Source organism: Ovis aries, chromosome 5 (assembly GCF_016772045.2).
Source record: "Ovis aries strain OAR_USU_Benz2616 breed Rambouillet chromosome 5, ARS-UI_Ramb_v3.0, whole genome shotgun sequence".
NCBI lineage: Eukaryota > Metazoa > Chordata > Mammalia > Artiodactyla > Bovidae > Ovis > Ovis aries.
This window is the reverse complement of record NC_056058.1, coordinates 10,597,622-10,623,007: the sequence shown is the minus strand read 5'-3', so window position 1 is coordinate 10,623,007 and position 25,386 is coordinate 10,597,622. Positions and strand designations below refer to the sequence as shown.

General features: G+C 48.9%; 1 protein-coding gene across 8 annotated transcripts in view; it reads right to left on the bottom strand.

Annotated features, from left to right (window-relative positions):
* Positions 1-25,386, bottom strand: part of CACNA1A (calcium voltage-gated channel subunit alpha1 A) — a 373,308-nt gene that overhangs the window by 78,341 nt on the left and 269,581 nt on the right. For 7 of the 8 annotated variants that reach the window (XM_060415385.1, XM_060415383.1, XM_060415387.1 and 4 more), the window contains 9 exons: positions 18,431-18,640; positions 14,270-14,382; positions 12,945-13,057; positions 12,666-12,797; positions 12,290-12,362; positions 9,924-10,041; positions 9,730-9,797; positions 5,956-6,062; positions 3,255-4,070 (listed from right to left, as the gene is read on the bottom strand). In XM_060415385.1, the coding sequence (XP_060271368.1) occupies positions 3,255-4,070; positions 5,956-6,062; positions 9,730-9,797; positions 9,924-10,041; positions 12,290-12,362; positions 12,666-12,797; positions 12,945-13,057; positions 14,270-14,382; positions 18,431-18,640 (1,750 nt within the window). The remainder of the gene's footprint in view (positions 1-3,254; positions 4,071-5,955; positions 6,063-9,729; positions 9,798-9,923; positions 10,042-12,289; positions 12,363-12,665; positions 12,798-12,944; positions 13,058-14,269; positions 14,383-18,430; positions 18,641-25,386) is intronic. The other variant, XM_060415388.1, reaches the window with a different exon arrangement.

Genomic DNA, 25,386 nt, shown 5'->3' with positions numbered 1-25,386 from the left:
GACTGTGGCCTGCCAGGCTCCTCTGTCCATGGAATTTTCCCAGCAAGAATACTGGCCAGGTTGCCACTTTCTTCTCCAGGTCTTAGTCATGGAATCCTATGCTAGACTTTATTCCACCTAAATCCCCCTCAGTGGCCTCCTCTTTCCCAGGGAGGACTCAAGATTCTACTGACCTATTATTGTCCCTTCAATTTCTTCCACTCTTCCCTTACCTTCCAAACTGCAAACTCGCCTCCTTTGTTCTATCTTGGGGATTTTGCATATGTCGTTTTTAGCCTAGAACACTATTCCCTTTTGGGGAACAATGGTTTTTCAGAGGGCTGCTGTGGAGCTATGTGGAGGACTAATGCCATAATAATTAGGGGGCACTGTGAGCATTTAGGAAATGAGAGACAGGTATATAAACATCTTACCATGTGCAAGGCAGTCTCACTGGGGAAGAATTATTTTTTTCCTTCACAACTTTCTAATGTCCCTCACACAGGTGAAAGATCTGCTTGTAATGATCTGCACCTTTTTTTTTCACTTGTTTATTTGGCTGCCAGATCCTAGTTGAGGCACGTGGGATCTTTACTTGTGGTATGAGAACTCTTAGTTGCAGCATGTGGGATCTAGTTCCCCCACAGGGAGTGAACCCAGGCCCCCTGCATTCAGAGCACAGAGTCTTAGCCACTGGACCCTGGACCACCAGGAGGTCCCTGAGCCTTGAGTTTTAACCTAACTCTGTTTCACAGATCAGCATAAAGTTTTTTTTTTTTTCTTTTGGCCACACCGTGTGGCCTGGGGGAATCTTAGTTCCCTGACCACGGCTGGAACCTCTTCTCCCTGCAGTGGAAACTCGGGTTCTCAATCCCTGAACAGCCAGGGAGGTCCTGCTGCATGTTTTAAATACTCACTGCATCTTCCTGGAAGGCAAGTATTAGACAAATTGAAGGAAGAGTAGGCTAAGTCACACGGAACTTCGCCATTTTGGAACATCTCAACACTGATGGTTACTCCCTCCTGTCACCTGAATTGCTGGCACCCTGAGGCAGCTGCCATTTGCATTCACGGTGATTCTGTGCCTAGGTGCCCGCATCAGAACTGCTTCACTCTGGGGGACTTCCCTGGCAGTCTAGTGGTTAAGAATCCACCTTCTAATGCAGGGGATGTGGGTTCCATCTCTGGTTGGAGAACTAAGACCCCACGTGCCATGGGGCAACTAAGCCTGTGCGTGGCAACGACTGAACCCGAGCACTCTGGAGCCCGTGTGCCACAAGAGAAAAGCTGGCTAACTGCAACGGAAGACTCCCCCTCCACCATCACCCCTGCCCTGGCCACAGCCAAATAAATAAAAGGTGGTGGTTTAGTCACTAAGGAAGTGTTAGTAAGTATTAGTTGCTCAGTCGTGCCCGACTCTTTGCGACCCCATGGACTGCAGCCCAGTAGGCTCCTCTGTCCATGAGATTTTCCAGGCAAGGATTCTGGAGTGGGTTGCCATTTCCTTCTCCAGGGGATCTTCCCAGCCCAGGGATCAAACCCGGGCCTCCTGTACTGCAGGCAGATTCTTTACTTACTGAGCTACAAAGTCGAGTCCAATTGTTTGGGAACCCATGGACTGTAGTCCGTCAGGGTTGTCTGTCCATGGGATTTCTCAGGCAAGAATACTGGAGTGGGTTGCCATTTCCTTCTCCAGGGGATCTTCCCTATCTAGGGATCAAACCTGGGTCTCCTGCATTACAGGCAGATTCTTTATCAACTAAGCCACCAGGGAAGCCCAAATAAATAAATATTAAAAAAAAAAAGGATTGCTTCATTCAGTTCTCTAGAGTCTCATTATTCAAAGTGTGGTCCCCCAACCAGCACTGACTCCTTAGAAATGCAGAATCTCAGGCTGCATCTGAGACCTACTTATTTAGAATCTGTATTTTCACGAGATCCCTGGGGATTCATGTACACATTTAATTTTGAGAAGTACTAGCTTAGTATATACCGAGTATAACAGAAGCATTTAAACACATTATTAAAAACCAGTATGGTGCTGACGTATGTAAATTAAATCATTATGCTATACTCCTTACACTTATACCATTAAAGTAAAAGTGTTAGTGAATTCTCCAGGCAAGAATATTGGAGTGGGTTGCCATTCCCTTCTCCAGGGATTCTTCCTGACCCAGGGATCAAACTTGGGTCTCCCACATTGCAGGCGGATTCTTTACCATCTGAGCCATCAGGGAAACCTAACAGTTAAACCATGCTGCCTGACAATTATATCTCAATAAAACTTGAGAAAAAGAATACCTAATGTCGAAAAAAGAAAACACAAACACTTAGAAAAACTTTCTTTTTAAAAAAGAAACCACCAAGATGATGTCCTAGTGGCAGGTGATAGAAAAGAAGAGGATGCTAATTAATAAAAGATCATTGGATGTTTCAACATTTAAGTTTTTGGGTTCCTCAATGTACAATCACTGTAGGATCTTCTAGGTAGTGTTATGGAATATTGTTCTAAAAAAGAGGGTGTCATACAACATTGTAAAGTAATTAACCTCAAATTAAAATAAACAAATTTATATTTAAAAATTAAATTAAAAATTAAAAAAATTTTATTCTTTAAAAAAAAAATAAAATAAAATAAAAAAGAGGGTGTCATTTCTGATTGGGTGAGGTTCTGGCTTGGGAGATGCCTCCAAAAGCCTTGAACTTCGCTCATCCTTCAATTCTGACCCAAGTGGCTTTTCAACAACCTCCTGCCACAGCCGCCCCCGCCCCTGCCCAGCCCCCGGCAGAATAACGTAAAGTGAAAAACGATTGACTCGGTAACAGCTACAAGGATCTAAATTTCCCAAGCACTTATGTGTCGGTTGCTTTCAGGCCCTTTGCATCCACTACATCACTGAATTCCCGCAGTGACTCAATTAGATCCCACTGTCTCCATTTTACAGATTGAGAAAACTGAGGCCCAAAGACGTGTTGTCCCTTGCCCAAGGCAACCCGCAAGCATATGGAAGAGCCACACCATTCTGGGGGAGGGTTTTTGTAGTTTCCCTGATACAAGGGCGTGACAGTTTGCAGCTTCTGGAGCCAGATGACCTGGGTTCAAGGCCACTTATTAGATGTGTGACTTTGGGCAAGTCAGCTCTGTCAGTTTCCCCATCTCTGAAATGGGCTATGGCAATGCCATCTATCTTTGCGGGTTGGCGAGAAGCTGAACCGAGCGGCTCGGGAGAGCACTAGGTATCTGCCACTCCTCGGTTTTCATCGCTTCCACTTACTTCCTCCGGCGGTGCCTGCGCTCCTTGTCCTCCCTGCGCATGTCCGCGTCGTACGCGGGGGGCGGGCCGTGCCGGTGCCGCCGCCTCCGCTCGCCGCCGCCGCCGTCGGGGCCCTCGCTCTCGCCCTCGCCGCCCCGGGCCGGCCGGCTGCCCTCGCGGTGCCGGGACCTCCGGTCGGCCTTGTCCTCCGGGCCCTCGTCGCCCGGCCTGCGGTGCGCCCGGTGCCGGCGGGGCTCTCCGTCGGCCCCGGTGCGCGGGGACCCGCTGCGGCTCTCGCGGCTGCCCGCCTGCCGGTGCGCGTGCCTCCGGTGCGGGTCGCCCGCCTTGCCCCGCTCCGCCTCGCCCTCCCAGAACCCCGGCTGCTCCAGGCCGCCCTCCCGGGCGTGGTGGTCCGACTCGCGGCCGTAAGGCCCCTCCCGGCTCAGCTCGGCCTCCTGGCTACCCGCCCAGGGTCTCCGGGTGTCCAGGCCCACGGAGCTGCTGGGGTCCCGGGCCCGGTCGTGGTAGCGGGCCTGTTTCCTGAGGAAGTCCTCGGCTCGCTGCTGCCCGAGGCGCTGGTCCACCGTGGGCTCGGCCGCCCGGCTCTTGTTGGTGTTGTTGTTACGGTTCTCCTGGGGGTCGACCACCAGCGGCCGGTCCAGGTGGGTCTTCATGTCGGGCCGCAGGTGGCGAGCGTAGGAGGCCTTCCAGCGCTCGTCCGGGTCCATCTCGTTGTAGAGTGCCTCCCGACTGGCCAGAAGATTCTGCTTCCTCATCTCGCTTGTCCGCTGCTCCCACACCGACTTGGCGGGCTTCTGGTTCTTCTGTTGCTCCTTCCTGCAAGGAAATCGCGCCGGGGTTATGGAACTGCTGGGCGTCGTGGCCTGCAAGGACCACTCAGGCCAACAGGAGTGTGGGCCCAGGTGGACATCTCAGCTCAATAGGTATTTCCACCTTGGTGGTTGTCTTGCTCCAAGTGGGCATTTTCACCCAGATACTTATCTCAGTGGGTATCTTGACCTAGGTAGGCATTTCTGCTCAGGTAGGTACCTTGGCCCAGATGGACATCTTGACCCAAGTGGGCATCTCTGCCCAGGTGGGTATAATGGCCCACTGGGCATCTCCACCTATGTCGGTACCTTGGCCCAGAAAGGCACGTTGACCTGGGTAGCGGGGAGGTCTTTTGGCCCCGGTGGGATATCTTGACTTGGCTGGGTATCTCCACCCAACTAGGTGTTTTAACCTGTGTGGAAAACTCAACCTGGCTGGTCATCTCAGCCTTACAGGAGTCTCAGCCCAGGTGGGCATCTTGGTCCAGTAAGGTATCCTGGCCTGGCTGGGCATTTCGTCTAATGGGGGTCTCAGTCAGGTGTATGTTCATTGACTGACCTCTCTATTCCTCTTCAAGTTGTAGTACATGGCCCTTGGGGGCAGTCCTGATGTTCAGAATACTCTTACTCTCTGAGACAGCCAATCATAACAAACACTGACCTGCAGCAGGTTCTGGAAGCCCTCGAGTAGGCACTTGGGAGTCTTGAGACAACGTCTATCTATGCAGTGGTGAAAAACACCAGTGGGATTGTTGCTGGGGGTGCCAACTGAAGCCCTTGAACATTCAGATTTTTCCAGGCATTCTGTATGTATCTATATTTGTATACTGACCATCACCTCCTACAGGCTTCCATGTCTGAGCATGTATCTCCCTGTGTTCTCCTTTCACAGCCACCTCCTTGCATTCTGGGAAAGAAAGCCCCCTCTACATTGTCCAGTGACGCACTGCCCCACAGTGTTGCAAAGGCACGATTCAGAATATCGGTGTATCAGTGTTCTTGCCTGGAGAATCCCAGGGACGGGGGAGCCTGGTGGGCTGCCGTCTATGGGGTCGCACAGAGTCGGGCACGACTGAAGTGACTTAGCAGCAGCAGCAGTGTTAATGAATCTTTCTTTAATCAAAACACCTTAACTCTCACCACCTTACCATCCCTGATTCACTCACAAATTCTGTTCACTCTTACCTTCACGATCTGTCTAAAATTCAGCTATACCCATCACCTGCTCTGGCACCACCCTGGTCCATTCCTTACTGTCTCTTTTGCAGGGAACAATGCAGTCCTTTCCAACCTGGTCTCTTGCCCTTGCTCCCCTGATAGTACCTAGAGGGCACCTGAGTCCCTATTCCTCCTCAAGAACTGTCCATGCATCTCCCCTGGCTCAGAACAAAATTCTCCGTCTTCCCCATTGCCCCAAAGGCCCTGCAGGATCTGTTCATCACCTCTCTGCCTGTACCTCCTGCCACTGCCCCACCCCCACTCACTACTGTAGTTTCATGGGCTTTTTTCAGGCACCCTAACCACACCGGCACGTTGCTGCCTCAGGGCCTTTGCACATGCTGGTCCCACTGCCTGAGATGAGCTCCTCCCTCACCTTCTTCAGGCTTTGTCACCTGAGACCGTCCCTGACAATGTCACTTAAATCGTAACACTCACCACTCCTAGCCCTCCCCATACCCCTCAACCTCTTGTTAATGCTGTATTTCCAGCAACAGTGTCTGGCACATAGTATGTGCTTATTAACTATTTCTTGACTGAAAGTGGGTGGGAGGGCAGAAGTACTTTTTCCTAAGGCTCAACCCAGTCAGGGACTGCTCCCTGCCCCCAAATCCTTGACTGGGAGGGTGCAGAGGCCGAGGAGCCCAGAGAGCATCTCAGTCGGCGGCACTTACACAGCTATGGACATGTTGGCTGCAGACAGAGGACTCACTTCTGCCACCTCTTTGGCTTTCTGGAGGGCGAGTTTCTGGTTGGCAGCCTCTTCTTCTTCTTGTTCATCCTAAAAGGCACATAGAACCCCTGTTCACAAACTATGAACTGGGCCTTGGGGCCTCATCTCTGACCCTACTGTTAACCAGGGGCATCATTTGAGATATTTACAAGCAGGTCTGGCTTGAGTATCAACCGATCAGAGCTGAGGCCCCCTAATCGGGATGTATACTCATTGGTTAAGTGTACTGCTATCCCCTTCATGTCCAGGCTTGATACCCAGCTCATTCTGAACCCTATTTTAACACACAGAAGAAAAGGAAAGGAAAAAGACTGCCTTCCCTTTCCACAGCGGAGATTTTTGGAACTCTCTCAATGAGCTGGAAATTAATGCAAAGATTTTCCTCTCATTCTACTTCCTGGGTCATTTAAGCTCTCTGAACCAAGACTTTAAATAAAACACCAACAAGCCCCCACGTGCAGAAAAGTCTGGCACCCACAGCCCATCCCATGCACTGCCAACAGCCTCCAGAAGGGGAATCAGGAGAGGAACTTAGATTCTCAGCCGGTTAGGTTCAGAGAGGAGGAGGATGGGGGGAAGATGTTTTATAAAATACATACAGAAAAAGACGTTTTGGGGCTTTAAATCCTTCTTCAGCCTTCATGCAGGGCCTCATTCGTAAAACAGAAAAGCCAACAAAGAAAAAGCAAAGAAAAAGCAACGAGAAGGAAATGGCCAGAGACAAACCCGCCAGTAAGCAAGATCATGCGATGGCAGGGCACCTCTCCCACTGCGCTGGGATCTCTGGGGCAAGAAGCAACCTTACCACCTCGGAAATGGTCAGATCAGGACGCTCTGTGTCAGTGAGAACACAGGGGTGGGGCTCGACTGGCCACCCCGCTCTCCCAAGTCCACCCCTCTTCCTGGCATCACATCCAACCATTTTTCAGAGCCGAGTCCCTGGACCACTTGCCTCGGATACACTGCAAATGCACAAATGCAGATTCCCAGGCCTCCTGAAGAACCTGGCCTGGGTCCCAGCATCTGCGTTTTCAACAAGCTCCCAGGTGAGTCTGAAACACGCTCAAGTTTAAGCCGTGCTGCATATGGTTAGAAGCACAAATTCTGGATCCATCTGGATTCAAATAGCAGCTCCTCCACTTTCTGCTTACCTTGGATGAAGTCTTTCTTTGCACCTCACAATCTTCAGCTAAAATTTCAACTCCTAGACTTCCCTACTTCATATTTCTCCTTAGCACTTATCACTAGCTGACAGGTTTCCTTCTCATTTATCTCTTCTGCTAGAATATCAACGAAGGCAGAGATTTGCCTGTTTTATTCCTGGCTATTTCCCTGGCCCCTAGACCAGGCCCTGTTTACAGCAGGTGCTCAATAAATGCTTTTCAATGAATAACAAAGTCTGTAAAATGGGGCTTAGAGAATTTGCCTATGAGGTTTTCTATGAGGACTAAAGGAGATAAAAACCTAACAACAAGGTCCTATGATGTAGCACAGAGAACTATAGTTAATACCTTCTAATAAACTTTGTGACTTCCCTGGTGGCTCAGACAGTAAAGCGTCTGCCTACAATGCGGGAGACCCGGGTTCGATCCCTGGGTCGGGAAGATCCCCTGGAGAAGGAAATGGCAACCCACTCCAGTATTCTTGCCCGGAAACTCCCATGGATGGAGGAGCCTGGTTGGCTACTGTCCATGGGGTCGGAAAGAGTCGAACACGACTGAGCGACTTCACTATCTATCACTATCTAATAAACTATAATAAAAATATGAAAAATAACTATGTTTGTAACTGAATCACTTTGCTGTACACCAGAAACTAATACATTATAAATCAAATATACCTCAATCAAAAAAATTAACCACATCAGGGGCTGAGTGGGGTCCCTGCCACATTTTAAATGCCCAAGAAATGCTTGTGGAATAAACAAAGGGAAGAATGAGGGTCTGGATGACATTTCACAGGAGATGAGCTTTCGCCCTCTCTTTTCCCACCCTCCTGGGGCACCCCCTCCCCCCCGACAGCCCTTGAGGATGCATAGGTTCGTCTTGGGACCTAGATGAGCTCATGGCTGAAATCAGCCCCTGGAACAGTGACGCCAGTCAGCCCCACGGTGGCCAGGACGGTGGCCGTATGCTAGGGGGTGGCAGAGGTTTCCGTTTTTCCCCCAGTCAGGGCTGGGTCTGGGAAACTCTCTCTCCCTCCTGCCATGGCTGGCAGATGGACGTTTGGCAAAGTCTCAGTTCAGTTCAGCTCCCTGAATGTGGCCTGTGTACCTTAAGGCATGGGGGATGGGGCGGTGAAGCTGAGGCAGGCCCCAGGCCTGGCCCTCCTGAATGATTCTGCATATGTTCTCCTAATGTGAGAGGGCTGCAGGTGAAAGACTTAGGCTAGGCCACGACCACCTCCTAACATGCCTTTGTTCCAGATATCTTCCCCTCAAACTACAAAAAGGTGCTCGGCTTCCCTTGTGCAGTGCAGTACCCATTCAACCGTTCCTAGCAGCCCTGCTCAAGGGCTATCCCAAGGGCATAAGCTATGTTCCTGCAAGCAATGTTGCCTTCTCTGTGCCTAGCTGAGGTGGACCTGAATCCTAGGGAGTACAGGGCTGCCCTAAGGGTATTTGGCATAAGATTTTGCCCAAATAATCCAATACCACTGACCATGAGTGAAAACGGCTTCTTCCTCACATGAACAGTTCATACCCCCACACCCCAAATTCCTTTCTAATTTCATTTCCTGTGCTCTGCTCTTTCAATTCCTAGCTATGTGGCAAGGTCCTGGCTTCTCTGGGCCTCAGTTTTCCCATCTGCAAAATGGGGATAACAGTTACTCCCCATCTCATGCTTTCTGGTGTCTGGCATATGGAGGGGCCATCACATTTCCTTTGGCTGTTGTTAATTTTTATTTTGATCATTACCTGCTCAGCTGGGGCTCAAATGAAAGTTGGCAGGGTGTGTGGGTAAAGAACTCAAGGCTCTGGAACTTGCCAAGTCTGGGTTTGAATCCTAGCCTTCCCTTTCCCAGCTCTGTAAAATGAAGAGCTGTAGCTCTGGATCTCTGGTCATGCGAAGTGACTTACAAAGGCTCCTGTTATTGATCACTTCCTATATGCCCCAAATTATGCTGAGCTCCTGACATGTATAGCATGATGCTTTGAATAATAGCAGCTGTCATCATCCCATCTGGGGTCCGTGATTCTGCCTTTCCGAACCTCAGCTCCCTCTTCTGCCAAAGGGAAATGACAGTTACGCCGGGAACCGCGAGCATCATATAATTCTTTACTGCTGCCACTCAGTGGTGAAGTCCGGCCAGTTCCCAAGCTCACGGGGACACACACTGAGCCTCAGAACCTTGTCTGGGTTACTCTCCATCTGTCCCCTCCTTCCGGGTGTAGGGTGCTGACGGTGCCTGCTAGCCTGGAGGCTGCCGCATTCCTTGGAAGCCCCTCAACACTGCCCACTCCCTATAAACGGGCACCCTGCTGCCTTAACCACCCCCCACCTCTGCCCTCCTTTGCTGTAGAAGCCACTTGATGAGGGACAGTCTATTTTGGGGGTGGGGGAGGAGGCGCCGTTCTCCCTGGCGCAGTGAAGCCAGGACAAAGGCTCTGACCCCAGCTCCGATCCCCACCCTACCCTGCCCCCCGCCTGATCTGTCCTGATCTGCCATGAGCAGGTGGCAACTTTGCACAGCAACACTCTCCCACCAACTCCACCTTGGTGAGCTCCTGGGCATTGGCCAGATTATCCACCGCGATGGCCAAGAACACGTTCAGGAGGGTGTCTGCAAACGCTGGAGTCAGGGAAAGCACTGCCACGTGAACCCTGATATCTGGGACTCCTGAACCCCTCCCTTGTGCTTCCCCTGCTCTCCCTGAGGCCCCGGGCTCATCCGCCCCCCAGAGGATACAGTTCCCGAAGAGCGTCAGCACGATGAAGTAGATGGAGAACACCATGCCGCCTTGCACGCCCCCCTGAGACTTGATGCCGTCATACATGACCTCGTTCCAGTCTTCGCCCGTCAGGATCTGAAAGGGGAGGGAGAAACACACAGCCAACCCCCCCTCAACCTTGGGCCCCTCAGAGATGCAGCTGTGGAGCTGGAACCTGCCGTGTGGGCCCTTTCTTGGCCCTTGTCTCTGGGTGGGGACGGTCTTGGCTGTTTGCGAGAGGAAAGGGCTGTCCTTACGTGGAGGAGCTCTCAACTTGTTCTAGCAAAAAGTGACCCTGGAAGAGGAGTTTCAGATCTTTCTGGCTTTCTCTGATGTGATAGGGAAATTTTGCTATAGGCTGAGTTGTATATGTTGAGGCTCTAAACCCTCATGTGATGTTATTTGGAGACGGGAGGGAATTAGGATTAGCTGAAGACATGATTGTGGGGCCCTCATGAGGGGATTGTGCGCTTAGTCGTGTCCAGCTCTTTGTGACCCCATGGACTGCAGCCTGCCAGCTTCCTCTGTCCGTGGGATTTTCCAGGCAAGAATACTGGAGTGGGTTGCCATGCCCTTCTCCAGGGGATCTTCCCGGCCCAGGGATCGAACCTGGGTCTCTCCTGCATTGCAGGCAGATTCTTTACCATCTCCTGCGCTGCCAGGTGGGTTCTTTACCACTAGTGCTACAATGAGGGGATTAGTGCCTTTACAAGAAAAGACAGCAGAGAACTTGGTCTCTCTCTGCCTCTCTGTCTCCCTCTCTCCCCCTGCTGTGTGTGAGAGAAGTGACAAGGCAGTCGTCTGCAAGCCAGAAGAGTCCTCACCTGGAATCAACCCTGGGTGCACCCTGATCTACCTCCGGCCTTCAGAACTGTGAGATGTAAATTTCTCTTGCTATATATCCACTGGTACTTCTGGACTGCTGTATCTGGGGGTGGGGATGGTGGTGGTACAGGTGATCAGAGGAAGCCTCAGGTAAAGAGATGCAAGTGCTGGCAAAAAGACATGATGCTGATGTGTATGGGAAGGGCTAAAGGGATTTGTATGCAGGATCTACACGGTTGTTAAAAAACAGCTTCCCTCCTTTGCATTATTTCCATGAAACTGAAAAAAAGTGAGTGTTAGTTGCTCAGTCAAGTCCAGTGCTCTGCGAGGTTCCTCTGTCCATGGAATTCTCCAGGCAAGAGTACTGGAGTGGGTTGCCATTCCCTTCTCCAGGGGATCTTCCTAACCCAGGGATCAAACCTGGGTCTCTCCTGCATTGCAGGCAGATTCTTTACCATCTGAGCCACCAGGGAAGCCCCATTATTTTCATGAGGATAAAGTAAATATGAAAGAACTCCAAAGAGGTTAATCCATTAGTGTAGGGTTTTGCAGTATTGGCACTCCTGGCATTCGGGAACTTCCTCTTGCCCTGTGCACTGCAGGTGTTAAGCAGCATCCTTGGGCTCTACCCATTAGATGCCAGTAACACCCCCACACCCCACTTGTGACAACCCAAAAATGTTTCCAGATACTTCTAGGTGTCCTTGGGGGATGAAATCCCTCTTGGGCAACAAGCCCTGTGCTATGGGTGGTGATGATTACTATCGATAATCATTGATGTAAAGGCTCAGAATTTCATGGATGGTTTCCCTTTCCAACCCCCTGTCTACAGGTCTCATTCAGAAGTTCCCCTTCCCCCAGGAGAAGAGAAGAGTGAAGTCACATTTTCCCATAAACTTTCTGTTCTCTAAAGAGACAGAACTCACACGGAACGGCTCTGGAAGCCCAGCTTGGCCAGTTCTAAACCTTGGGGCATGTGCCTACATGGGTGCAGAAGTTGGTTTGGCGGGACCACCCACAGTCAATCTGTTTGCTTTGGAATACAGAATCAGGGTGTCTTCCAGTCACGGGGAAGATGGTGTATTATCGATGTCTATTATTTTCTATATTCTGATGCTTTGACATATGGGAGGGGTCTTGCTAACCCTGCGGGGAGTCAGGACTAGCTAATTCTTAGAGTTAGTAAACAACTTGCCTGTGGGTGTGGTTTAAAAAATGAAAACCAACCAATTCAGAGCCCACTCTCCAAACCATCTCCACTACTGGGCTCTTACACTTAGGCCAATATTCTACTGTTGGAATTAGCCCAGGGTCAGGTTCCATACAACTTAAGACAGCTCCAGGGCCTGCCGAAATTATTCAAACTAGCCAATGCTAAGCCTGATTAACCTGCCTTACCCATTTCTTCCTGCGGAAGAGCCACAGTAAAGGCTCCTGCCCATATTTTCTACCCCGTCCTAATGAACCCTGGCGCTTCTCCATGGGGCCCTGCATTCATGGGACTGGGTGAAGGTTGTACCTGAAAAACTGTCATTATTGCTGCTGGAAAAGTGTCGAAGTTGGTAGGAGGAGTCCCTTCATCGAAATTAAACCTGTGGAGAGGGCACAAACATTTCACGTTGGTCCCACCCTAGGTGTGTGAGGGCTTGGCTCAGTATCTTGTTTCCAGGGCAACATCTCCAGCATCTCTGTTTCCCCTAGAAAGACATACTGAGTGGTACCCAGGGCCCCGCCCATCTGGGTGGGTACACTGGGCACCATCCAGGCCATGAGGAAGGGAGACTGTGTGATGCAGGTGGGCCTGGGTCTCTGGATGCAGTGAGCAAGGTAAGGGTGGGAGGCCCTGGGCTGGACCCCAGGGAAGCAGAAGTCCAGAGAAGCTGCTGAGCACTTACTGGCCGCCGAAGAGTTGCATTCCCAGAAGGGCAAAGACGACGATGAACAGGAAAAGGAGAAACAACAGGCTGATGATGGATTTCATGGAGTTGAGGAGAGAGACGACCAGGTTCCTGAGAGATGCCCAGTACCTGCCAAAAGAGGCCAGGGTTGGGGTATGGGGGTCAGGCTGGGGCCAGGGTAGCGGCAGCTGAGCCCATCTTCCTAACATGGGAAGGATGTGGCCCCACCCCAGCCCCCAGCCATGCCTTGGGAGGCCAGGGAACCCAAAGACTTACTTTGTGACTTTGAAAATACGCAATAACCTGAGGGCTCGTAACACACTGATTCCAAAGGATGTGCCGGGTTTTATGACAGCCCAGATGACCTCAAAGATACTCCCGATGATGACCTAGAACAGAGGATCCCGGTCTTGTGTCCATTCTCCTTGCAAATGTGCCCTGGGTCTGGACCTTGCAGGAACCCAGTCCAACTCCCCCCACCTCAAATGAAATCATAGTGAGGGTCTCACACGCCTCTTATCCCTTCTCTTGTCTCACTTATTAACATGAGTGCAAAGAATTCCTGAAACATATAATTACAAAGTGAATGCCCATGCAATCACCATCTCCGTCGAGAAATAGGGCATGTCAGCACCCTGAAAGCCTCTGGGGAACCCTAGACATAGCCACCACCCTGAATTTTATAATAACTATTTCCTTGCGTTAAAAAATTGAGGTGAAATTCACACAACATAAAATTAACCAGAATGGTTCACTTAAAATAATGCATGATTCAGCGGGATTTAGCGTGTTCACAGTGTATAACCATCACCCTTCTCTACTCTTGAAACATTTCCATTGCCCCCAAAGGAAACCCTGGACCCATGAGCAGTCACTCTCCAGCCCCCTCCTCCTAGCCTCCGACAGCCACTAATCTACCTTCTGACTCTGGAGATTTGCCTGTTCTGGATATAAATGGAATTATGTAATATGTGACCTTTTATGTCTGGCTTCTTTGACTTATGTTTTCGAGGTCTTTGCCTTAATGTAGTCAAGGATCCTCTGAAATCCATACAGCTTGGTCTCATCTGTCTGAACTTTCACGAGCAGAATCATGCTGTGTGGACTAGTTTTGCCCCTGTCTGCCTCCTGCGCAATATCGTGTGGCTGATGGGTGTGGCTACTGTTGGCTGCCTCTCACTGGTGCAGGGAATTGCATTATTTATATACAACTTATTTATCCACTCTACTGCGAAGGGAGCTTTGGGTCATCTGGTTTGGGACTAGCGAAGCCCCTGAAGGCATTGTTGTATGTGTCTCTTAGGTGTCCATGTAAGTTTCTCTAGAGTGAATCCCCAGAATTGGATTCGCCAGGTCATCCCTCACTTTCCAAAATGGGTCTGTAAATTTCCCCTCCCACTGGCAGTGGCTGGGGCGGGGGGTGGTTCTGGGAGCTCTGTATCCTCATCAAAGTTGGGGATTATCCTCTGATTCCTTTTGCACGCAGCAGGATCTGTCATACCCAGGGATGACCCTACTTCTCTCTCTCCTGTGCCCCTAGGTATCAACCATTCTAAGCATATCAGCCGAGGAATGAACTCCTTAGAAACCAGAGCACTTACCCCACAATCAAAACAGTTGAAGGAAGAGTGGAAGTAAGGCCGTGTCCCAAGCCCGTACATTTTTATAAACATTTCGGACATAAAGAGTCCTAAGAAAATGAATTCTGCATAGTCTAGAAAGGGAGGGGAGGAAACAGAGAGGAGATTAGATTTGTGGAGGGAACTTCCAGCTGGCTCTGACGTTCCTATTAAGTGAAACCTTGGCTGGTGGGTTCCTGGGTAGTTATATGCTTTTAAAAAAATTAATTAAGAAAATTTAAAATTGAAGTATAGTTGTTTCAGGTATGGGCTTCCCAGGTCGCTCAGTGGTAAAGAATCTGCCTGCCAGTGTAGGAGATGCGAGTTCGATCCCTGGGTTGGGAAGATCCCCTGGAGAAGGAAATAGCAACCCACTCCAGTATTCTTGCCTGGAGAATCTGATGGACAGAGAAGCCTGGTGGAGTGTAGTCCATGGGGTTGCAAAGAGTTGGACACGACTGAGCAACTGTACATGCACGCTTATTCCAGGTAAATATAACTGAATCAGCAAAGTGATACAGTTATACATACATATGTGCGTGTGTGTGTGTGTGTGAATAGATACTCTTTCCCATTATAGGTTATTACAAGGTATTGAATATAGTTTCTTATGCTATTCGATAGATCCTCATTGTTTATTTTATACATTTTACTATGTTTTTAAAATGAACAAGCAACTGTACTCCAATAAAAATTAATGAAAAAGAAATGAATAAATGAACTAACTGGCTAATAATTGACTAACTCGATAACTAACAAAGTGCTATTACTAAGAAGTATGTAATAATACGCAAGAATTATGACTCAACTGCTTTTATATGCTTGAGCTCCAAAGGAATAATAGAACTATTAATAGATATCATAACAGTGTCCTATTTGTAATCCTTGTGTTAGGGACTTAGTTGGGAGTGCCACAGGCAACCAATCTAAGGCATGGCTTTTCTCCCAGCTAGGAAAACTCATTGGATGTCCCCTAGAAATCCTGTCTTGCTAATGTCTAAAAGTCTTGATGTCAGACGAAGCCTTTTGTTTTTTTGATGAGAATGCATAATGGTGAAAATTTTGCCTTGGGAAGAGTTAACTATGAGTATTTGTTCGCTCCAGCAAAGACATGGTTAATAGCAGTTCCTTTTCTGAGAGGGCTTTCTTGGTGGGGTAGGAAGATGAGTGGTCAGGAAGGGCGTGAGCAGTCCCCTTTCGAAGGGGAAGGAGAGGTAAGGAGAGATGCTGAGAGGAAGAAAGCATACAGAAATCGGAGACAGAGGCCTCAAACTTCTAAGAATTCCATTCTGGTCACATAGCTAGCTCTGTTTGAAGGTGAAGAGTATTTGCTATATCACTCATATCACTCTTTTTTAAAATGGCATAAGACTTTTTTCTAGTTCTTTGTGATTTTATTCTATCGGTTGCACCTCGCAGCTTGTGGGACTTTAGTTCCCTGACCAGGGACTGAACCTGGGCCCTCAGCAGTGAAACTGCTGCGTTCTCACCACTGGACCACCGGGGAATTCCGCAGTATATCATTCTTAAGTCGATTTCAATAAATTTACTTATTTACTGGGCTGTACTGGGTCTTACTTGCAGCACATGGGATCTGGATCCCTGACCATCTGCACTGGGCGTGCCAAGTCTCAGCCACTGGGCCACCGAGGAAGTCTCTATATCCTTCTTTTAAGAGGTAATTTGAACTGACTGTCAAGGTCTTTCCCACTCATTCCCGATTATTGAGCTTTCCCTTAGTTTTAGGACCCCAGGGAGCTTTCAGTGTCTGAGGGAAACTCCAGGGTCTCCAGGGCCCTCAAGACTGAAATGTCAGTGAGGAAATCTGTCTGTAACATCTGAAGCATTCCAAAAGCCCCAAGAAGGAATTCGAGGAGGACGTAAGAGTTTCCAAGATGCTTGTTCCCCAGTTACCATGGAATCATGAGAGTTGGTGATGCACAAGACCTGAGAGAACTACTGATCTCTAAGCACGGGTGGATCTGGAAGAAGTCTCAGGGTCATCAAATCCAATTTCTCCCAAGTGTAGAAGAGAAATGTGAGACCCAGAGAAACGACTACACTTCATCGATTACAAGACACATATTTTTGTTCATGTTTTGACATCTCCGAAACTGGGGTGTAACTTAAAATCAGCATGCCCTAGTTTAGATGGCAGCATTGTTTCATTTCTTACTGGTACATAAAATAAGAATACAAGAGTGCCATATAACTGAAGAGGAGGAGGCTCAGTGGTAAAGAAGCCGCCTGCCAAGCAGGAGACCTAAGTTCAATCCCTGGGTGTGGAAGATCTCCTGAAGAAGGAAATGGCAACCCAATCCATTGTTCTTTTTTTTTTTAAATTATTTACTTATTTATTTGGCTGTGCTAGGTCTTAGTTATGTGTGGGGGCTTCTCTCTACTTGCGGAGCATGGGCTTATTTGCCCTATGGCAGGTAGGATCTTAGTTCCCTGATCAGGGATGGAACCCGTGTCCCTCGCATTGGAAGGCAGATTCTTAACCACTGGCCACCAGGGAAGCCCCCACTCCATTGTTTGTGCCTGGGAAATCCCATGGACTGAGGAACCTGGCAGGCTACAGTCCATGGGGTCGCAAAGAGTCAGACGTATCTAGCAACTAAACGGCAGCAGCGATAATTGAAGATGTCTTCATTTGATGAATAATGGTAATAATTTGTCCAAGGTCACATGGAGAGTGGGGGGCAGGGCAGGCACTGAGAACCGGGTTACCTGATGATCGTGGCAGGGATGGACCATCAGATATAGCTTGGGTTCACATCCTGGCTACATCATTAAGTAGCTGTGTGACTCTGGGCAAGTTACTTAACCTCTCTGTGTCACAGTTTTCTCAACTGGAAATTGATAATTAAAGGATGTTTATAGACAGAGAGGCCCCAGGCAGGAAGTCTCAATCCCCTGTTCCCGAACCAGGACAGACAGAGCAAGGTGATTAGTGGGGAGAATATGGGAGATTAAAAATAGGCTATCCGAGGAGGTTAAGACAAAAAGTAAATAGTTCTCATTTATAAGAGACTCCAGGGGGACCAAATGCAATTACTAAGGTTGGAACTAGGTCAGGGCTCTCAGAAGGAGAACTGGCCCCTGGGGAGTGTCCTGGGTGGGGGGGGGTGGTCAGCCAACGTGACGGGGAACAATAAGGGTTACAAGGAGATGATGACCTGGACCAGACACCCAGGCCTCGTGAGGCTGAAGACTTGATTTCTCCAGTGGTTGTGTGGGTTAATTCTGAACCAGGTCAGAAGGGCAGAGAATCTACAGACCTAATTCAGACAAGCCAAAAGATGCAGGAGGAGGGCAACCAGCAGGCAAAAAGGTTTTGGGGAGTCCTCACTTGGGGCCCATAGGCCAGAGCCAAGGCAACAAATTGCCTTCCTCACTTTCCAGCCACTACTCTTGTTGATTTCTCAGAGCTCTTTACTTTTTAAGCCCTGCTCATAGATCACCCCTCTTTTCCTGCTTCTCTCCCAACGTGGTCAACAATTTTGACACTATCTCATGTTAATTCCTGAAATTTGGGAATAGGCCCAGAAGGGCAAAGTCTTGGAAATCCTGGTTCTCACTGCAGGAGCAAGATGTTCTCACAGTTGTTGGTGGCTACCGTCTAGGAATGAATCCGAGACATAAGGGAGTCAAAAAGAACAGGAGAGGAAAGGGGAAAGAAGCAGAAGGTTTGAAAGAAAAGAGAAGCAGCAGAGAGAAATGAGAAGAAGAGATGAGTACAACATACAGGTTACTTGTTTTGTCTCTAATGCACCTTCATCTCTCAACCATAAATTTGATTCCCAGAAATGCACCTAGAAATTCTACGTATGTTTCTCTCTCTGGCTGTCTTGCAGTGTGACCCTCTCTGTCTTTATTTCAATGCACCTCCATGTGCCTTTCTTAGAAAGCGATCATGTGTCTGATGGCCCGAATTCCAGCTTCCAGCTCTCAGGCACGCCCCCCTCCTGCAAATTGGGTTCTGTCACTGAGGCAGCAGGAACTTCAGCCCGATCTCCAGTTATAAACAGGCCCAAGCAAAAGGGGAAAGTGGGAACACATACTGGCAAAGAAAGAGAACCAGAGAAAGGGCGTGAGGAAGGGATCAGGGAGCTGGTGGGGGCGGGGCCAGGCGGTACTCACAGAGGAAGTCGGAGAGCCACTCGGGCTGGTTGTAGTGAACAATAGCGACACACAGCGTGTTGAGGGCTACCAGACTGAGCACAGTCCAGTAGAAGGCCTGAGTTTTGACCATGCGGCGGATGTAGAAACGCATCCTCCTCTCCTTTTTGTGAAAAAAAGTTGAGTTCTCCAGCTTGGCACTTTTAATGCTGGCTCGGGCGAAGGGAGACCCTGCCAGGGAAAGGATGGAGAATGTCAGGGTGTTGCTGCAGAGGAAATTAACCGATGAGTGGCCCAGGCACGGATTTTGGCCAGGGAACCCGTTAGCTTCCCAAGCAGGCAAGCCCCCGGGAACCATTATGACTCATGGGCTTAGCTTTCCAGAGATGGAACTTATGAGAAGGTGATGTCCCTGAAAATAACAGTGCTAGAAATAACCAATGAGTGCTCAGGATGTGGTGGTTGGGGGGCTTCCTTGGTCGTTCAGGAGTAAAGAAACTATCTGCAAGGAAGGCAGATGTGGGTTCAATCCCTGGGTTGGGAAGGCATGGCAACCCACTCCGGTATTCTTGCCAGGAAAATGCCTTAGACAGAGGAGCCTGGTGGACTAGAGCCCACGGGCTTGCAAAGAGTCAGAAATGACTGAAGTGACTGAGCATGGCATGGCACGGCTCAGAATGGGGAGGCTGATGGCTCTCTATTGCTGGAGTCATCTTTCTGTACCTCCCTCTCCAGGCACTGTCTGATCACTCTAGGGGTCATGCTACAGGGTGGGATAAGGCTGGAACCTCTGCTCAGGACTCCCAGTGCAGAGGCAGGCGGCAGAGCTGCACGCACCGTTCTTGGAAAGCCTCCAGGAGGAGGTATGGTTTACCATGGACACTTCACTTTAAAAATAATCACCAAAGAATGAGCCAGCTGTGCACTCTGCTCACATGTATTTTTGCTCTTAAGCATTTACAAGGCACCTACTATGCCAGGCTCTGTCCCAGGTGTTCAGGATACATGTTAACAGAGTCCTGCACTCCTGAGAGGGATACTCCAGTGTGGGAGCCAGAGAACAAACGTAATATAATCAGTAGGACTTCTCTGGTGGTCCACTGGTTAAGAATCCGCCTGCCAGTGCAGGGGACTTGAGTTCAATACCTGGTCGGGGAGCATTCCACATGCTGCACAGCAACTAAGGCGTGTGCCACCACTAGCGAAGCCCGTGTACCCTAGAGCCCACCTGCTGCAATTGCTGAAGCCTGTGCTCTGCAACAAGAGACGTCACCACAATGAGAAGCCCCCGAACCAAATGAAGAGTAGCCCCTGCTCACCGTAACTAGAGAAAGCCCACGTGCAACTCAAACATAAATAAATAAAAGTACTAAATTAATAGCGTGATGGAAGGTGCAAAGTGCTTTGGAAAAAAGAGAAAGCAGAGCCAAATAAGGGGACCTGGAGCCCTAGGAGGGACCACTGGGCAAGCTGCAGCATTAAACCAAGGGATTAAGGTGAAGGGGTTGGGCTGAGTCACCTTAGTGTCTTAGGCAGAAGAAAGAAACAGCAAGTGGAAAGGCCCTGAGGTAGGAATATGCCTGCCTGACGGATTTGGGGAACAGCATAAAGAGAACAGTATGGCTGGAGTGAAGTGGTTCAGGTGAGAAAAAGGAGGAGGTGAGGGCAGCGGGGTGGGTCTTGGCAGGTTCTGAAGGGCCCTGGGGGCTGCAGGGACAACTGGGGCTTTTGTTTTGAGTGAAGCGGGAGGCATGGGGGCAAGAGGGGCGTGACGACTCAGGGGTTCACAGACGCCCTCTGGCTGCTGTGGTGTGGAACAGACCGTAGCAGGCAAGGGAGGAGCAGAGCGGGGATGGCTGCTCCAGTCCAGACAGATGATAACCAGGGCTGGACTCCATGGTGGCTGAGAAGGAGGCAGGCTGGGCCGATGTGGGGTGTATCATCATCTTCAATTTTATCTATTGTTTATTTTTGGCTGCGCTGGGTCTTCATTGCAGCTCAGGCTTCCTCTAGCTGCAGCGAGTGGGGGGTTACTACTCGTTGTGGTGTGCGGGCTTGTCTTGCCGTGGAGCACAGGCTCAGTAGTTGTGGCACACAGGCTTTGTTGCTCCAAGGCATGAGGGATCTTCCTGGACCAGGGATCGAACCCATGTTCCCTGCATTAGCAGGCGGATTCTTTAACCCACTGAGCCACCTGGGAAGCCCTGGGGTTATTATTATTTAAGGTATATTTCAACATTTGTTGATGGACCAAGTGTGGGTGGAGGAGAGGGAGAAGCCAAGGTTTTTGGCCTGAGCCCCAGGAGGGACAAAGCTGTCATCCACTGAGAATGTACAGGTTTGTGGGGGAGGCTCAGGGCTCAGTTTCACATAGATTGATTTTATGTTCTAAAACATCTCTTCTTGAAAACCTTCCATTGCATCCATTAGTGTATTACTCTTCACGGGTGCATTCACTCTTTCATTTATTCATTAGTGTGCTCATTCATTTCTGGTTTTTTAAAAAAATTATTTATTTTTAAAATTTGCCACAGTATGCCACATGTGGAATCTTAGTTCCCCTACCAGGGATCGAACCCGTGGCCTCTGCATTGGAAGTGCAGAGTCTTAACCACTGTACCACCAGAGAGGCTCCCATCCATTCACTTCTTCTTTCATCATTTATTCACATATCCATCCATCCATCCATTCATTCATTTGCTCATTTACACATTAATCCATGAAGCATTGTTCATCAACCTCACATCAGCCAAACCCAGAAGACATCTCTCAGGATGCCACTTCTATTAGCAAAATTCTAAACAGAGGTTGTGAGTTGGCATCCCAGGGGCCATACTGGTTCATCTGAGACTTGCGAAGGTTGAAATTATTGGTCTGCATTTAAAAACTGGGAGATTTTCCATACAAATATGGATTTCAGCTTCTCATGAATGAAAATAACGGCTGACATTTATCGAACATTTAACAGGCACTGTGGGGGATGCAGTTTACACAGTAAGCTCCTCATCACAACCTTAGGAAATAGGGACCATCACTAACCCCCTTTTATACCCCAAGAAAACAGAGGCTGAGGGAAGTCCAGTAATTGACTAAGAAGCTTCAGGTCAGTTTAGAGCCTGTTGCACTCTGGCCTGTGGCCACCACACTGCACTCACTCCTGGAACCTGTGGCCGTGAGCAAGCAACCACACGCCTGCCCAGCGGCAGCTGGACAGGCTTGGTGGCTGGACCCTCCCTTCATGTCCATCCCCTGTGTGATCCCACGGGCATTGGGAACCCCAAGGTGGCTCTTCACAGCCCTTCCCAGTTGAGACATTTCTGGTTCTTTTGGCTCCCAAAGATGTACACAGATCCACAGGCATCCACAAGGTTTGGCAATCACATGGGGCAGGAGGCCCCTGACCTTCTCCTGGAGCCACGTGAAAGCTCAGCTCCATCACCAACCACAGAGTGACCTTGGGCAGATGACCCTGGGCAAGTTACCATGTGTCTTGGGACTCCAGTGCCTCCCACCTCACTGGGCCATTGGGAAAAATCAATGAGTTAATGCACCCTAACAGGAATTTCCCTGGTGGTCCAGTGGCTAAGATGCAGGAGCTCCAAATGCAGGAGCCTGGGTTTGATCCCTGGTCAGGGAATTAGATACCACAAGCCACAACTGAGAGTTCACACGCCTCCACTAAAAGATCCTGCATGGGGCAACTAAGACCTGGTACTGCCAAACGAACAGATAAGTAAATAAATATTTTAAAACTAACCCTAAGACGATGCTGCATGCATGCTCAGCCACTAAGTCCTATCCGACTCTTTGCGACCCCATGGACTGTAGCCTGCCAGGCTCCTCTGTCCATGGGATTTCCCAGGCAAGAATACTGGAGTAGGTTGCTATTTTCTTCTCCAGGGGATCTTTCTGACACAGGGATTGACCTCGCGTCTCCCACTTGGCAGGAGGATTCTTTACCACTGAGCTACCTGGGAAGCCCCAACACGATGCTGGCACATGCTTATTGGACATAAAGTCTTTTTCTACAACTGCAAGAGTGAAAATCAAGACTGTTCACATGCCAACTCATGGAGGAAGTCTCTCCTGATCACGGGGCCTGGAGACACATCCCATAATAGGCATCCACGCATCAAGAAAGGAGAGGAAGGTGACTATTAATTGAATGCCTGCTCTGTGCCAGGCCCTGTGCCAGCTCTGTGCTGTCTCCTCTATCCACTGCATCTTATACTCCCTCTGACCCATGCTCCCTTTGTCAATACCCCCCCTTTTTTTTTTGGCCGCACCTCGAGGCATGCAGAATCTTGGTTCCCTGAACCAAGGATTGAACTTGTGCCCTGCAGTGGAAGCATAGAGTCTTAACCACTGGACCACCAGAAAAGTCCCCTTTTTCTGTACACTCTTGTCTCTACTTTTCTTCCATGGTCTGAAAATTTGCAGGCAATCCTTAGTTTTAAAAAATAATTTTAATAAACTATTTTATGAAACACCATATATCTCAGATATCAATTTCAATGTGGAATCAGTACAGAAGTCTATTAAAAATAGATTTTACATTCTTCTTTTTTGGTACCAAGTATTCCAAATCTTTACATTGTTTAGTCACTAAGTCGTGTCTAACTCTTTGAGATCTCATGGACTGCAGCACGCCAGGCTCCTCCGTCCTTAACTGTCTCTTGGAGTTTGCTCAGATTCATGTCGGTTGAGTTCAGTGATGCTATCTAACCATCTTATCCTCTGCAGCTCTCTTTTCTTTTTGCCTTCAATCTTTCCAAGCATCAGGGTCTTTTCCAATGAATGAGTCAACTCTATGGATCAGGTGGCCAAAGTATTGGAGCTAAAGTATTTCAAATCTAATGTGTGAGTATGGAATACATTTTGCTCAGATCAGCTGCATTCAAAGAGCCAAAAGTCAGAGGTGGCCAGTCTTAGTCTGGAATATTTCACAGCGGGGATAGCAGTAGGCCACCTACGAAGGCTTAGTTTCAGGATTTTTGGCAATTTGTATGCCCTTCGAATTCTTGGTGAATTGGAATAGGTGCTTCCCAAGTTGTGGGTTGAACTGTCCATTGAAGAAGTGTGTCGATGGCTTCCCTGATAGCTCAGAGGGAAAGAATCCACCTGCCAGTGCGGGAGACACAGGTTCGGTCCTTGGTCTGGGAAGATCCTACCGGCTGCGGAGCTACGAAGTCCACGTGGCACAACAAACGAACAGATAAGTAAATAAATATTTTAAAACTAACCCTAAGACGACGCTGCATGCATGCTCAGCTGCTAAGTACTATCCGACTCTTTGCAACCCCATGGACTGTAGCCTGCCAGGCTTCTCTGTCCATGGGATTTCCCAGGCAAGAATACTGGAGTAGGTTGCCATTTTCTGTGCTGAGCCTGTGCTCTGGAGTCCATGTGCCACGACTACGGAAGCCCTCACGCTCTAGAGCCTGCGGTCCACAATCAGAGAAGCCCCTGCAAAGAGAAGCCCTCGCAATGAGAAGGCCTCACACTGCAGCTGGAGAGAAGCCCCCATTTGCCACAACGAGAGACCAGCCCTGGCAGCAACGAAGACCCAGCACAGCTAAAAAACAAAAAAAGAGAGCTCGAGTAACGGGTTGAAGTCTGAACCCCCAGTAGCCGTGAATATGACATTATTTGCAAATAGGGTCTTTGCAGATGCCATCAAATTAAGATGAAGTCAGACCTGATTGGAGTGGGCCTTAATCCAACGACTGGTAATCTTATAAGAGGAGAAGAGACAAGGGGACACGCAGGCAAGGACCACGTGATGACAGGATCAGAACCTGGAACGAGGTGAGCGAAAGCCAAAGGGAGCCCAGGACTGCCGACAACACCAGAAGCTAAAAGAAAAGCATGGGGGCAGATTGTCCCCGAAGCCCTCAGAGGCAGCACAGCCCTTGCCAACATCTTGATCTCCGCTTGGACTTCTGGTCCCCAAAATTGTGAGAGAATACATTTCTGTTGTTTTAAGCCACCCAGCTTGTGATACTTTGTGACAGCCGCCCTAGCAAATGAACACAGCCCACGCTGAACTTCTGTCCTTAAAATCACCTAAAGGGAATCTGATTTTCCTGAAATACTGGTGCCATGATGGCAGATTCCATTCGTGGTTCAACTTTTCCTAGTGACGGCACTAGGTCCATATTTCACATTAGCTGATGAACTCTACATGAGATAATTTTTTTTTTTTCGCCTTCTCTTGGTTTTCATTGAGGCACACAGGCTTCTCCAGTTGCAAGCACTCGGATTTTAGTTGCCTCGTGGCACTGGGATCTTAGTTCCCTGATCAGGGATTGAACCCGTGTCCCCTGCATTGGAATGCAGATTCTTAACCACTGGACCACCAGGGAAGTCCCTATATGAGACCGTTTTGTGATATGTTTACCAACTGACAGCATGGTAGAATCATCAATTACAAGAAATAGAGGAAAACAAAAGAATGGGAAAGACTAGAGATCTCATCAAGAAAATTAGAGATACCAAGGGAATATATCATGCAAAGATGGGTACAGGAAAGGACAGAAATGGTATGGACCTAACAAAAGCAGAAGATATTAAGAAGAGGTGGCAAGAATACACAGAACTATACAAAAAAGATCTTAAAGACCGCATTTACTGGGCAAAGTAATACGAGGGCAAAATGCCACCTGTTCCCGCCTGACTTTGAAACACATTATTATTTTACAGAGAGAAACAAAGGTGAAGGTGTCTCCTTGCCAGAGCCCTGGAATTTCAGAGGTCTCTCTCAAGATTATTTAGGAAGTCTCTGCCAGCATAGGAGCCCCTTCCTGTGGGTTTCTGAGCTACCAGGCAAGGGAGCTGGCTTTAGGTGGGTTTGCCTGTAGCAAACCTTGTCCTGGGAGACCAAGCCACTGGCCTGTGTTTTAAACCTATTGACAAAGTTGAAAGTCAACCTGCTTTCTTTCTTTCTTTTTCAGAAATAAGTTTATTTATTTATTTAT